The sequence below is a fragment of the Eurosta solidaginis genome, chromosome 5, assembly GCF_040869045.1.
Source record: "Eurosta solidaginis isolate ZX-2024a chromosome 5, ASM4086904v1, whole genome shotgun sequence".
Taxonomy (NCBI): Eukaryota; Metazoa; Arthropoda; class Insecta; order Diptera; family Tephritidae; genus Eurosta; species Eurosta solidaginis.
Window position 1 is genome coordinate 200,618,805 of NC_090323.1, and position 14,771 is coordinate 200,633,575.

Sequence of the window (14,771 nt, forward strand, 5' to 3'; positions counted from 1 at the left end):
GATGGTAGCGTGCTCCGCCTACCACACCGTATGCCCTGGGTTCACACCCCGGGCAAAGCAATATAAAAATTTTAGAAATAATGTTTTTCAATTAGAAGAAAATTTTTCTAAGCGGGGTCGCCCCTTGGCAGTGTTTGCCAAGCGCTCCGGTTGTATTTCTGCCATGAAAGGCTGTCAGTGAAAACTCATCTGCCTTGCAGATGCCGTTCGGAGTCGGCATAAAAAACATGTGGGTCCCGTCCGGCCTATTTGTAGGGAAAAGCAAGAGGAGCACGACGCAAATTGGAAGAGAAGCTCGGCCTTAGATCTCTTCGGAGGTTATCGCGCCATACATTTATTTTTTTATTATTTATATAATATTTATTTGCTGACCGTCAGTCTGGCAAATTTACCTGACATTGAAATTTACATTGTTTGTTATTGTTTAATGTTTTTATTTTTTCCAACTTTTTCACTATCCTGCCCCTGAGGATTCCAAAGAGATTGGCGAAACGTAGGGAGTCAAGTGGAGAAAAATTTTATCTTTATGTTTATTTATGTTGCCTTCCTTCAACTGTTTCTGCCTTTAACTTTTTCTCTCTCCCGCCGAACGAGTCGATAAAAAAATGTAATCTAAGCATTAAGTTAGGCAAAAAGATAATTAAATAAATAAAATTAAAAAAAATAAATTTCCAATTTTCAAATGAAAATAAGAGTGGCTCAAATATTATTAGTATGCTCTTAAACATAAACAACACAACACTTAAAGTGTTTTAGAAAAATTGGTCGTTTTTACACCTCCCGAAAAATATTTACTGTAAACTTTCGAGAAATTGGAATAGTTGTGTTCGGACTATTAGCGAATTGACGAGGTGCCACTCTACCTGATAAGTTGAGAAAGCTAAATTGAAATCGCATAAATAGTTGCAAAATTTTAAGTACGTGCAGACAAACATATTAATTTTTATATATATAATTATTATCATATCTCAATCTCCATCTACTTACTTGATTTTACTTTTGACATTACAGCAACATCGTACGGCAAGACCTGTGTCAAACTCGGCTGAAACCTCTAAAGGTCATGCAGATCTCTTAACGACGCTGAACGATCATGTCAGCGTTATGGCATCGTTTAATGGAGATTTACGTTCACGCTTGGAGAACATTGAAAAGAAGTAAGTAACAAATTTTCATGAGGATGGATACCAATATTTAGACGAATATTATTTTGAGTGTTCTTACCTTTATCTTCATTGTAAAGTTCATTTAACCTGCATATATTTGCAAACTATAAAATAAATAAATGTAAGTCGCGATTACCTCCAAAAAGATTTTAAGACGAGCTTCTGTTCCAGTTTATGTCGTGCTCCTTTTAATTTTTCCTACAAATTGGCGGAACGGGACCTGCTTGGTTTATGCCTTCTTCGAACGGCCTCTGCAAGGCAACTGATTTTTCACTGAGAGCTTTTCATGACAGAAATAACCTAGGAGTGCTTGCCAAACACTGCCGAGGGTCGACCCCGCTTAGAAACATTTTCTTCTGATTGAAAAAAACTTGTTTCTAAAAGTTTGATGTTGCTTTTCATGGTGCATGAACCCCGCATTTTCGGTGTGGTAGGCAGAACACGCTACTATCACACCATGACGGCCAAACTAGAATAAGAAAATTTGTAATTATTCCGTATTGTACTACGTCCCTACGATGACAATGCAATATGAGGGAAAAACCCAGCGGGTTAGGGGGCTTAAAATATACCCGCTGCAGTGGCGACTAAAATATCGAAAGGGGCTGTTTACCGCAACCCTTTCCAGGAGCTGACAACGTAATTTATAGTTTCTTCAACTCAATAGTCGATCTCACTTACCCGTGACGAATCATGTTTATTTAGCAGGCGAATCCCTAGTGAGGCCAAGTTCCACATGGTCAAGTAACTTCCCTATAACCGCAAGACCTGAAACTTTGACCATACCTAAGAATCCTATAAAAATGCAATATTTAGGATAGTAAATTGTTCTAAGCTAGGCATGTGGAGTCCGGCGATAGATTTTTGATATCCTAAACTTAGATCGGAGCACCATGACAATGCCATAAGAGGAGAAAATTTGTTCGCTAGATGTTGCATGGACTTGGATATTTAGGAATGTTGCACTATTTGGATTGAACTTTGTAAAGAAACTGATAATTTAGGGCTTTTTGTTTAAAAATTTCTGGAAAATATGTATGCGGGTTTACATTTTGAATCGCCATTGGTTCTTTGTTGTTAATTTGTTCTAGTTTTCGTTTAATATATACCGATCGCAAAGTATACATATTAGCATTTCAAATTTCAGCTTCTTCGGATTTTCAATATCATACATTATAATTATGTAGGTGGCTTCGTAGTCCCACATTTATAGTGTACATAGTATGTATGTAAATATATATGTAACTGTTAAGCTAATACTACTGTTATTTTCATTTTAATTGGTTTTGAAGAAAGGTCAGCTTGGAATTTAACAAGTTTAGGAGGCATTCAACTTTAGCATAAAACTACTTTTGAATAACAACACTAAATTTGCTACTGAATGTCTTCACGTTTCATATGCTAGTTAATATGGTTGCCTTCATAATTTGAATAATAAACAATTGATTTTTGTTTTAGTGTCAATAATCCAGCAAAGTGGGTGTACTTGTTTCTTTATTTGGCCATTAGACAGGCCGGTGTCTGTTGTTTACAGAAATAAATGAAATTGGGAGCATCAAGGGAGATCAAGTCTTCCACTATCTGTCTGTCCCAATTCAGTGGAAGTCTCCTTCCTTTTCTGCTTGCTGATGCTGGTGTCGGTAAGAGAATACTCTCTCGTCACGAACAAAACTAAAAATCTTCTGTAGAACTTTACTCTAGGACACTACAAGGGTCGTCCCATCATCTCTCGTCACCATCATAGATTCCGGACCATCCATCAGCATAGGTATGATGAGAGACTTAGAGAGTATGGTTTTTGTTCGTCGAAAGAAGACTTTGCTCTCTATTTGCTTACCCAGCCCAAAGAAGCATTTGTTTTCAAAAGTTATACTCCGCGTTAATTCAAAGCAGGCATTGTTTTCGCTGTTTCTTCTGATTGCCAAATAGACGAGTTCTTTGAGAGTCCCGAATGTGTATCCGTCAAAGTTGATATAGTTTCCAAGATACAATGAAACCTTCCTTACATAACATGTCAGCTGAACAATCAATTCACCTTAAAGCTCTTCTTAAATTTCAAGGTAAGCGAAAGATAATCTTTTGTGAAATCTACATCGGGTAGCCTTCTTGGGGCACCGCTGTGGCCATATTGCTTCTCGTTCCAGCACCTAGGGTCCCTGCGTCTGATAGCAGGCGTAAGGCGTATTTGGAGTTCCTAAGCCCCTAGTGCTCGTGATATCCAACACTTCATCTTGTTCTTCCGGAATCGAACTCGTTGCACACACCTAAAATATAGGAAAATTGTTCACCGTTCTAAACGAGTTTCTTTCCGTTTGATATAGGAATAATACAGTATTGTGTTGAATATAGCGTCCCGATCAAACAGGTTTGGTTTAGACGTTCAACTCCCTTATAGCGAATGAAGATGCCATAAAATAAACTGTATTTCAAGTGTTGAAAATTCTTATACCTGTGATAACCTGACGTGACTTTCAAATAAATATTATCTGCATTTAAAATGTGGGTGAAGAACTATACGAGCGCCAAAACGCATAGGCCTATATACTGTTATACTTTCTGATATACTTCGATTTTTATTGACAACGGAAACTGCCCAGCTTTGTTCAATACATTAATACATTATACAATTTTTGCAATTTTTTTTTCTTTTCTAGCTTTAATATTCCAAAAGCATAGCTGTTAATAGCCTTCAACTTGTCAATGAATAAGCATAAATCAATTTATATGTTTTACAATAAATAAAATTTAATTTATTTTCTATTTCACATCTTGTATACATAAATACCACAACGAACGAACGAAAATTGAACATAAATAAATAATAATGACTTCTGCTCGGAATCACTCAATGAATCATTACAAACTTGTGTCAATATGTCACACGCACCTCATACCAAATATTAGGGGAGTTCATTATATCTGGTACACTGTTTTGTTTGATAACAACTTTAAATGCATTTGATAGCAAATATCTTGGAATATTTCTTTCTTTTTTCGATTCACATTGTTAAGAAAAATAGCTAGTAAAATGGGAGATAAACAAAGGAGAAAAAAAAGTTTAGCACTTCCTTTACATAAATTAATGAAAAGGCGGCGGAAATGTGTCCGTTCTACCTCCGTGGCTTTGTGTCTGATTTCACAATACTAGCTATTGTTAATATTTCAAATTTAAATTTCTTCAACAATCTTTCTGTGTTAGAGAATACATTTTCCGCTTAGTTGCGATCCGTTTATATAAAGGAAGTGTTAAATTTAGTTATCTCCTTTTTATTTAACCTTTTATTGCATTTCCCGGATCCTGCGAGCTATGTGTGATATTTTAAGACGTTTCTAATTATCTCAACCTGTGCGGGAGCTACCGTAATTTTATCCCCTGTTTACGTTTAAAATTTGAGTTCTCTAGCTTATGGGGAAGCTCCTTTAAATATATCGATTCATCTAGTAGAATTATTTATCTCGATTTTTAGTGCTAGGCTTTGTTTAATATTTTAAGTCTCTAGCACACCTATTCTATAAGAATTTGTTTACCTTAATATGTTATCAGGAAGTTACTTAAAGCTCGAACAACTCCGTCCTCTTGCAATATACTAGAAGTTTTCCAAGACAAAGTTTAATTGCTGCCTGAAGATCTGAAAACTCTGCCGCCCCCTGCAGCTGGAGCCTTCATCTCGTGAGCACAGAACATGAATACAGAATACAAAATTACTTCCTACAGTCGGCACTTCTTCTGATGTTATTGACGAGACCTAACTTTTAAGCATGTGATGCCAGAAGGCCGTGTTCAGTCTGTTATCAATTGGATCAAATGAAAACAAAGTAGGTACTAGGCGCGATATACCTCCGAGGAGATTTAGGTTGAGATTCTATTGCAATTTGCGTCGTGCTACTTTAGATTTTTCATACAAATTGGCGGGACGGAACCTACCTGTTTTACGTCCAAACGGTAGAAGCCGAGGGGCGACCCTGCTTACAATTTTTTTTTTTCAACTTGAACAAACTTTTATCTACAGATTTTGATGTTGCTCTTCCCGGGCCTTGAACACTGCAACTTTGAGATGGAAATCGAGCTCGCTGCATGCACATCACTTTTTTGCTTCTCTCGTAAAATTAAATGCAAATTCAACACCTGTCAAATAATATTTTTTTTTTTCAAATGAAATTAATTTTGATACGAAGTAAGAGCCCAACAAAATATGCGCTCGCGTTACTACATTTCAATCTACTCAAACATCACAACTACATTTCATAACTTCATGAGCTTCACATCTAGACCACAAGGAGTTATAAATCATGCAAACTTTTATATTCTGTATTTGTCTGACAAATTGTGCAAGCTTGATTGTGATTAGTGATCAGTTCTCTATGATAACTTCAGTGATGCACATGGAAGTTTTTCTGAGTCACTCATATTTCGAGTGAAAGTGTGACGCCTCCGCACTCCCCTACTGCCGCCGACGGGTGTCAATAGGTATACTTTCTATCCTAGGCCTTCGATGTCTGCATTTCCAGGATATCACTCAGGATTAGATTGTACAGATGAATGTTGATTTTCGGATAGTTTCTGATTAAGAAATAGTCGTATTTCTTGAGAATCATTCATGACGATTCAGACCATCTCGTGGTCGATTCGCCTTATCCCATTGGGAAGTTTATATCGCAGGTTGTATGGTAGGTTTGGAGTGATTCAGTTTAAATTTATACTTCACAAGTTGCCAGCATATTTCCCCAATGACATAAACCTGTAGGTGGGAGTTTGCCTTAGAGCAAACGGCTTGCTTTGTGGATATCTAAATACTTCTACTCAATTCACTCAGTTTAAATTCATCAAGTTTTGTGTACACTATTCAGGCCAGCATTTCATGGCTTTCAAGACATGTATTTATCTCAGTACAGGAAAGACGTCACATACAAAATAGCAGAAAATGTTTCTCAACATTCGACTCTCGCATTGGCTTTCTTAGAACAACATAGAACAACAACACCCAAGTAAATAGTAGAAACATTGGTCCACCGAGGACATTAATGAGTTCCTCATAGTACTTAATGACATGTTACGAAGAGGCACGGATCTCTTTCTTACTAACCTTTTTAACAATAAACTTATTTTTAAATTTTAATTACTTGCAGAATAGTCGGACTCGAATCAAATATTTTGGCTCGTTTAGATTCAATAGCTGTGCAACAAAGGGACATCAACAAACGCCTAGATTCACTCGACTTTATGGAACGTCAGACGAAGCACAATACAGATGAATTGATTCATGAGAGAAAAAAAGAAGGTGAGAATCGACATTCTGTACTGGAAAATTCGCAAAGATTCTATAACTGAGTAACAAAATTTCACCTCTCATTTAATAATATAATCTTATAACAGAAATCGCGGTACGTACATCGCGTCAAATCGATCGTTTGCCGCAAATGCCCACAAATGATGAGAAGCTTAATTCATTGGCGAGCTTATTGGCATCAACACGTTTAGCTCTCAATGAATTAGATAATAACTTTAAATCGAGTTTTAGTAATTTAACACAGTAAGTATAACTTTTAGTCATAGGAAGTCGTATATTTTACCGATTCAATGAGCTTAAAATATTGCCGCAATAGGCATGCCTGTCGTAAGAGGCGACTGAGATCCACAGATCGAAAGATTCGAGGAGTAACAAAATCGTTCCCCAGACCATCAATCTATTGTCGGGGTATGCTGGAATCAAAAGGGAAAAGGAATGTCCATATCCTTAATCCCTGGGGGAGTATTTTTGCGGTTACAGCAACAACAATAATTTGAGAAGCCGTATGTCTTACAATTACAAGTGCCACTGTGGGGTGATGGTAGGGGCTCCGCCTACCACACCGAATGCCCTGGATTCACACCCCGAGCAAAGCAACATCAAAATTTTAGAAATAAGGTTTTCCAATTAGAAGAAAATTTTTCTAAGCGGGGTCGCCCCTCGGCAGTGTTTGGCAAGCACTCCGAGTGTATTTCTGCCATGAACTGCTCTCAGTGAAAACTCATCTGCCTCGCAGATGCCGTTCGGAGTCGGCGTAAAACAAGTAGGTCCCGTCCCGCCAATTTCTAGGAAAAATTGAAAAGGAGCACGACGCAAATTGGAAGAGAAGCTCGGCCTTGGATCTCTTCGGAGGTTATGGTGCCTTACATTAATTAATTAATGTCTTATAATTTATGCAGGTAAAAGTAGGATCGGTCAGAGTCAGTGATATTTCAAAGGAAAGGAAAGAAACTTGATAGAAAGAAGTATTATAAATTTTATATTGACAGCAGGGGTTTTAAATTTTGTATCGGTTTGTTTCCGAAAAGTCTTCAACTTGATAAAATATAGATTTTTTTTTCAAAAATGTATCGATTTATTATCAAAAAGTTATCGTTTTACGATCAAAAATTAACGTTACTAATTGGTGATCAGAGCGTTATCGATTTGTTATCGAAAGTGATAGAGTAGTTATAAAAATGTTATCAAAAAGTTATCGATTTGCTTTTGAAAGGTTATTGGTCTGCTATAGTAGTGTTACCAATATGTTATCGACACGTTATCAAAAATTCACCGTTATCGATTTCTAATCGGATGGTTTCCAATTTGTTATCGTCGTGTTACCTATTTGTTAACCACGATACCGATTACACTTCAATATAAATACAGATGTGTTATCGATAACAAACCGATGGAAACCAATAATAAGCACATGACTTGGTGATAAAAAAATACTTGGCAAGATATACTTCCAAAAATATTTAGGCCGAGCTTCTCTTCCAATTTGTATCGTGCTTCTTTTCAATTGGGCGGCGGAGACTCCTCACGACAGCTACAAGGCTATCTACTGAGAAGCATTACATGGCAGAAATACATTCGAAAAAACTTTTCTCAAAATTTTTGATGTTGCTTTGCCGGGGACATGAACTCATCAGCTTTTGTGAAGTAGACGAAGCACGCTACCACCACACCAAGTTGACCGCCAAGAAAACCCATAACTCGACATTAATAACTCGCTTTCGATTGCAGTATACCAAATCTTACGCAGGCGCCCTCGTATTTTTGTTATGTGTCAGCTAAGTTGATGAGAGAGACAACAAGCTTGCATTTTTTTTTTGCTGCGGCGTGATCAAAAAACTTTGCAAATTTGTCACACAGAATACTTTCAATGCATATCAATTGTCTGTAATGTATGCTGAACGTGATCCTCCTATTTACTTGTCACATTCTGTAATTTTAATTATGTTAGGCACTTAAAAAATTGTTTGGTGTTAAGGTTGCGCATAAATTTTCTAAAATGTTGAAATAGCTTTTGATTTTTACATAACAAAAAATTAAGGTAACATTTTTGAAGGTTTTTAGTTGTTGTTGCTGCAGCAGTAAACCTTTTGTCTGAATATTGTGTGAAGTGTTGCCGTATTGCAGTCCTGTGGCGAGAGCGAGTACAACGTTTACTTAAAATCGTCACGTTGTACTCAGTTAAATTTTAATAAACTTCGAGATTTTCAACGTACTCAATTACACGTTGTATATGTCCCACTAATGGCAATACACCTCATCTCTTAGGCAAGAGAGAATGGTCTGTAGTTCATGCTAGCCCAATGCGGAGTCTTGAATACATTTACAATGAAATAAAAATAACAATTTAATTTCAGTAAGATGTTTTTTCGAGATTTCTATTTCCCAAAAGTCTTTATATTTGTATTTCTTTTCTTTCTCCGTCTTTGTTTATATATCTCAACAAATTCTAGAGCATTTTTGAATAGGTCAGTATCTCATTTAAAACTTTTAAAGTGGACTAAAACTTTTTTGGATATTTTCATGCCTTCGGTATTTGTTAAAAATTTTCCAGAACGATGTCTGAATATCAAAGGGATCAGTTGTGGATTTTTTTTCTTTTTGGAATTAATTGGTATCATTCTAAACCTAGTTGGTTCCTTTTTGTAATGATGTTACCATTATCGACGACTTATTAGCTTCTTATCGGTTCGTTATCGGCGAGTTATCTATATATGCCGACTCCTTGAGAAACTGATCTATAGCCATCTATAACCACCATCTATCACTTTTTGAGGGTTCGTTGACGTCGATAAATCGATAACCGATACAAATCCGATAACACACCGAAATTGTTTGTTATCGATAACAGGCAGATAACATGGCGACAACTCGTCTATAACAATTCCATAAAACATAGAAAACACACCCATAACTCCTCCATCTTCACAGCCTTAGTAGAATAAAAGTAATAAATAAATACAGGACAGGATATGTGAGCCGAGCTACTTTTTACTTCTCCTACATTTAGAAAACAAATTTCATCTATTTTAAACCCATGAAATTCCATTCGGTATAGTAGGCAAGTACGCTAAGTAGATTTGACTTTAGTGTTTCATGGCTCGAGCTCTCAAAAAGCCACCCGAATATTTGAGAAAATGACTAACAAACTCTGGTTTTCTCCCTAGTGAGTAATGATTTGGTTTCTAGTACCAGAGCAGGTATAAAGACGGTATCCGAAGTGCTGAATGGATCCCTAAGTGCTGAATTGTTCACCATCTTCATAGGGTCGTTCTCACTATCATATGTTAAAGCAAACTTGCACTTTATTTGACAAAAATCGTTCGGTAATCTATAAAGCCTGATGACAACAAATACTTTGTTTTGTCCTCATTCACCATCAAACCCATCTCTTCCGCTTCTTTTTCCAGTTTGGTGTAAGCAGAACTTATGGCATGTGTGTCTTCAGTCCGATGATATCAATGTCGTCAGCATACGCCAGAAATCGCACGCTCTTATAGAAAATTGTTCGAGAGCGGTTAAGTTCTGCAGCTATTATAATTTTCTCCAGCTTCAGTAGAAAGAAATCGCACGATAGGAGGTCACCCTGCCTGAAACCTCGTTTAGTTTCTGTCTGAGCTGGTGATGTTGCTCAACGTCATTTTGCACAGCCGTATAAGTTTTACGGAGAAACCAAATTCAGTAATAGCGGCATATAGGCAGCTTCTTTTCATGCTGCCGAAGGCGGTTTTAAAACCGAGAAAGAGGTGATTTGTGTCAATTCTTTTTCATTTTATTTTCCAACTTTTGGTGTTTAGTTAAAATCAGGGTGATAGTGGATTTACCAGATCTGAAGCCGCATTGATAGGATCTAATTATTCTATTTACGGTGGGATTCACATCTTTCGCACAATACGCTTATATGCGATACTAAGAAGGCTGATTCCGCGATAGTTAGCGCTGTTAACAAGATCCCCCTTAATGGGGCATAGAACACTTAGATTCCAATCGTCGTCCATGCACTTGTTCGACCATATTTTGCATAGAAGCTAATGCGTGCGCCTTACCAACTTCTTTATCTTATATTAAATAGCAAACAAAAACATAAATATTTAAAAAACTAGCCAAATAAATGTTATCTCCCCACAGTATGGTGACACGACGTCTTAACAATATTAAACGTCAAAATCATCGTCAAACGCCAAACTTCTATGCCACCGCTCATCCCAGTGAGCCGCTCATTACCAGCTGCGCTCAGGGCCATCCAACTACCAATGGAATTTTACGCATTCAACTCACTGCCGAATCGGAGCCATTCTATGTGCGCTGCGACGAAGACGAGAACATCTTTGGAGGCGGCTGGACTGTAATACAAAATCGTTTCAATGGCAAATTAAACTTCTTTCGCGACTGGCTGGAATATAAGGCCGGTTTTGGCAATTTAGGTGGTGAATTTTTCATCGGTTTGGAAAAACTGCATGCTCTGACTACATCAGCCGTGCATGATTTATTGATTTTAATGCAAGATTTTGAGGGTCAACGAAAATATGCGCGTTATAATTTATTTGCTATTGGCAGTGAGAAGGAAGATTATGCGCTAAGTTTGTTGGGTAAGTGTGGAAGACGGAGTGGTGTTTGGGTGCAACGAATAGTTTAGATATTTCTTAAAATTTATTAATTTTAATTTTTAATAGGTGAATATGAAGGTGACGCTGGCGATTCACTGACCTATCACGCGGGTAGTAAATTTTCTACTTTCGATAATGACAATGATGGCTGTGTTAATTGTAATTGTGCGCAGTTGCGCAATGGTGCTTGGTGGTACAATTGGTGTGATATGAGGTAATTATAAATTTGTTAAATAAATACTCATCGGAATTATTAATCAGAGAAATGTTCATTCTAAGTTCTTTGAAGGCGAGTCCTTTTCCATCCCTCTAGAGTTGTAAGAAAAAAAAAAAAACGTTAGACTGTGTGCACTAAAGCAGAGGAACTCTCGGGAGCTTTATAGAGCTTCGGAAAAGTAACTCATCAATTGTACTTAAATCAGAGCTCAACATGCTCAAACACTAGGCGTGTTTTATTTTACTTGTATATACATTTACATTTACGGGTAAAAACCCGTTACAGCCGCTTAGATAAAGTTTAGGAGACCCAACTAGCGGCAATTATTGAAGACTCGCGGCAGTGATTAAATACCTTGCTTCAAAACGGGTTGTGCTTATTAGCGGAGATACGCACCTCTGTAGGGCATAGTTTATACCATACATGTTAAATTCCAATTAGAACTACTAATTGATGCAATTGGTTTATATTCTCTAATTCATTAAACAATTAGAAATAGTTCAACTAATTCCCATTAGATAATTGAAATTTTTTTCTAATGGTAAATCTAATTGCAATTAGTTGCCATTAGCAAAAAAGTTGGTTTACCTTTACAATTAGAAATCTAATTGACTTCTGCTAATACAATTAGATATTCAATTAGCTCGAATTAGAATCAAATTATTTATATTTATTTACATCATTATTCGTTCACTTCAATCATTCTTTGAAAAAAAATTATCTTTATCAAAATAATTGATTCTAATTCGAGCTAATTGAATATCTAATTGCATTAGCAGAAGTCAATTAAATTTCTAATTGTAAAGGTAAACCAATTTGTTTGCTAATGGCAACTAATTGCAATTAGATTTACCATTAGAAAAAAATTTCAGTTATCTAATGGGAATTAGTTAACCTATTTCTAATTGTTTAATGAATTAGAGAATTTCGCAAATGAAGGTTAATTAGCAATCATTAGCATTATCTAATCATTACTTAACATCTATGGTTTATGCCTATATCTGAATCGGTTGCGATGAACACACTTTTCAGTCATAGAAGGGGATAATAGTGTAGAGATATAATGGAGAGACACATTTCAGTTGCAACTAAGTATAATGCATACTAAAATTTAGCAGTACTAATTTTCTGCGCAACAATATCATAATTGGAGATAAATATATGCACTTAGCAGTCCATATAAATTTTAAGTGCACATGTATATACATCCAATAAAAAACACAGCTATTATTCTTGTACACATATACTTTTTCAAGCAAGTAGCGTTTGTATTCGAAGCTCTGCTGGCGTTGTGCACCGCTGGAACCAGATGGCCCGTTGTGATACCACTCAAGGAGCGAATACCCTTCCTCCTTCATATATGTAAAACGGTGAGCCAATTTGTACGTCTAATGTAGCGCAGAACCAAGCTCTGTTGAACAGACAATGAAGTGCGTCTTCAGATATTCCTTGCATGTTTTCGCTAAAGCCAAGCATCTGCAGAGAAAATGTTCGACAATTCTTATACCGTCATCGTCCTTATAGCTTCGACAGAAGTAATTCGTTGGGATTCCCATGCGTTTGACATTTTCCCTTTAACATCCCGACCAAAATATATAAATAACAAGTAAGGAAGGTTAAGTTCGGGTGTAACCGAACATTACATACTCAGTTGAGAGCTATGGTGACAACATAAGGGAAAATAACCATGTAGGAAAATGAACCGAGGGAAACCCTGGAATGTGTTTGTATGACATGTGTATCAAATGAAAGGCATTAAAGAGTATTTTATGAGGGAGTGGGCCATAGTTCTATAGGTGGACGCCATTTAGGGATATAGCCATACAGGTGGATCAGGGTTGACTCTAGAATGCGTTTGTACGATATGGGTATCAAATGAAAGGTATTAATGAGTATTTTAAAAGGGCGTGGACCTAAGTTCTATAGATGGACGCCTTTTCGAGATATCGCCGTAAAGATGGACCAGGGGTGACTCTAGAATGCGTTTGTACGATATGGGTATCAAATGAAAGGTGTTTATGAGCATTTTAAAAGGGAGTAATCCTTAGTTCCATAGGTGGATGCCGTTTCGAGATATCGCCATAAAGGTGGACCAGGGGTGACCCTAGAATTTGTTTGCACAATATGGGCATCAAACGAAAGGTGTTAATGAGTATTTTAAAAGGGAGTGGGCCTTCGTTTTATAGGTGTTCGCCTTTTCGAGATATCGCCATAAAGGTGGACCAGGGGTGACTTTAGAATTTTTTTGTATGATATGGGTATCAAATGAAAGGTGTTAATGATTATTTTAAAAGGGCGTGGGGCTTAGTTCTATAGGTGGACCCCTTTTCGAGATATCGCCATAAAGGTGGACCAGGGGTGACTCTAGAATTCGTTTGTGCAATATGGGTATCAAACGAAAGGAGTTAATGAGTATTTTAAGAGGGAGTGGGCATTAGTTCTATAGGTGGACGCCTTTTCAAGATATCGCCATAAAGATGGGCCAGGTGTGACTCTAGAATGCGTTTGTACGATATGGGTATCAAATGAAAGGTGTTAATGAGTATTTTAAAAGGGAGTAATCCTTAGTTCCATAGGTGGACGCCGTTTCGAGATATCGCCATAAAGGTGGGCCAGGGGTGACTCTAGAATTCGTTTGTGCGGTATGGGTATCAAATGAAAGGTGTTAATGAGTATTTTTAAAAGGGAGTGGGCCTTCTTTCTATAGGTGTTCGCTTTTTCGAAATATCGCCATAAAGATGGACCAGGGGTGACTCTAGAATGAGTTTGTACGATATGGGTATCAAATTAAAGGTATTAATGAGAGTTTTAAAAGGGAGTGGTGGTAGTTGTATATGTGAAGGCGTTTTCCAGATATCGACCAAAATGTGGACCAGGGTGACCCAGAACATCATCTGTTGGATACCGCTAATTTATTTATATATGTAATACCTGCCAAGATTTTAAGGGTTTTTTATTTCGCCCTGCAGAACTTTTTCATTTTCTTCTACTTAATATGGTAGGTGTCACAACCATTTTATAAAGTTTTTTCTAAAGTTATATTTCGCGTCAATAAAACAATCCAATTACCTTACCATATTTCATCCCTTTTTTCGTATTTGGTATAGAATTATGGCATTTTTTTCATTTTTCGTAATTTTCGATATCGAAAAAGTGGGCGTGGTCATAGTCGGATTTCGTTCATTTTTCATACCAAGATAAAGTGAGTTTAGATAAGTACGTGAACTGATTTTAGTAAAGATATATCGATTTTTGCTCAAGTTATCGTGTTAACGGCCATGAGGAAGGACAGACGGACGACTGTGTATAAAAACTGGGCGTGACATCAACCGATTTCGCCCATTTTCACAGAAAACAGTTAACGCCATAAAATCTATGCCCCTACCAAATTTCAAAAGGATTGGTTATTTTTGTTCGACTTATGGCGTTAAAAGTATCCTAGACAAATTAAACGAAAAAGGGCGGAGCCACGCCCATTTTTAAATTTTCTTTTATT

At 36.9% G+C, this 14,771-nt stretch overlaps 1 protein-coding gene across 2 annotated transcripts in view; it reads left to right on the forward strand.

Moving 5' to 3' along the window:
• The window catches only part of LOC137252147 (angiopoietin-related protein 7), a 31,516-nt gene that overhangs the window by 14,534 nt on the left and 2,211 nt on the right, over positions 1–14,771 (forward strand). The window contains exons 2-6 of one of the 2 annotated variants that reach the window (XM_067787466.1): positions 1,012–1,157; positions 6,294–6,445; positions 6,538–6,697; positions 10,580–11,040; positions 11,125–11,272. In XM_067787466.1, coding sequence (XP_067643567.1) covers positions 1,012–1,157; positions 6,294–6,445; positions 6,538–6,697; positions 10,580–11,040; positions 11,125–11,272 — 1,067 coding nt within the window. The remainder of the gene's footprint in view (positions 1–1,011; positions 1,158–6,293; positions 6,446–6,537; positions 6,698–10,579; positions 11,041–11,124; positions 11,273–14,771) is intronic. The other variant, XM_067787468.1, reaches the window with a different exon arrangement.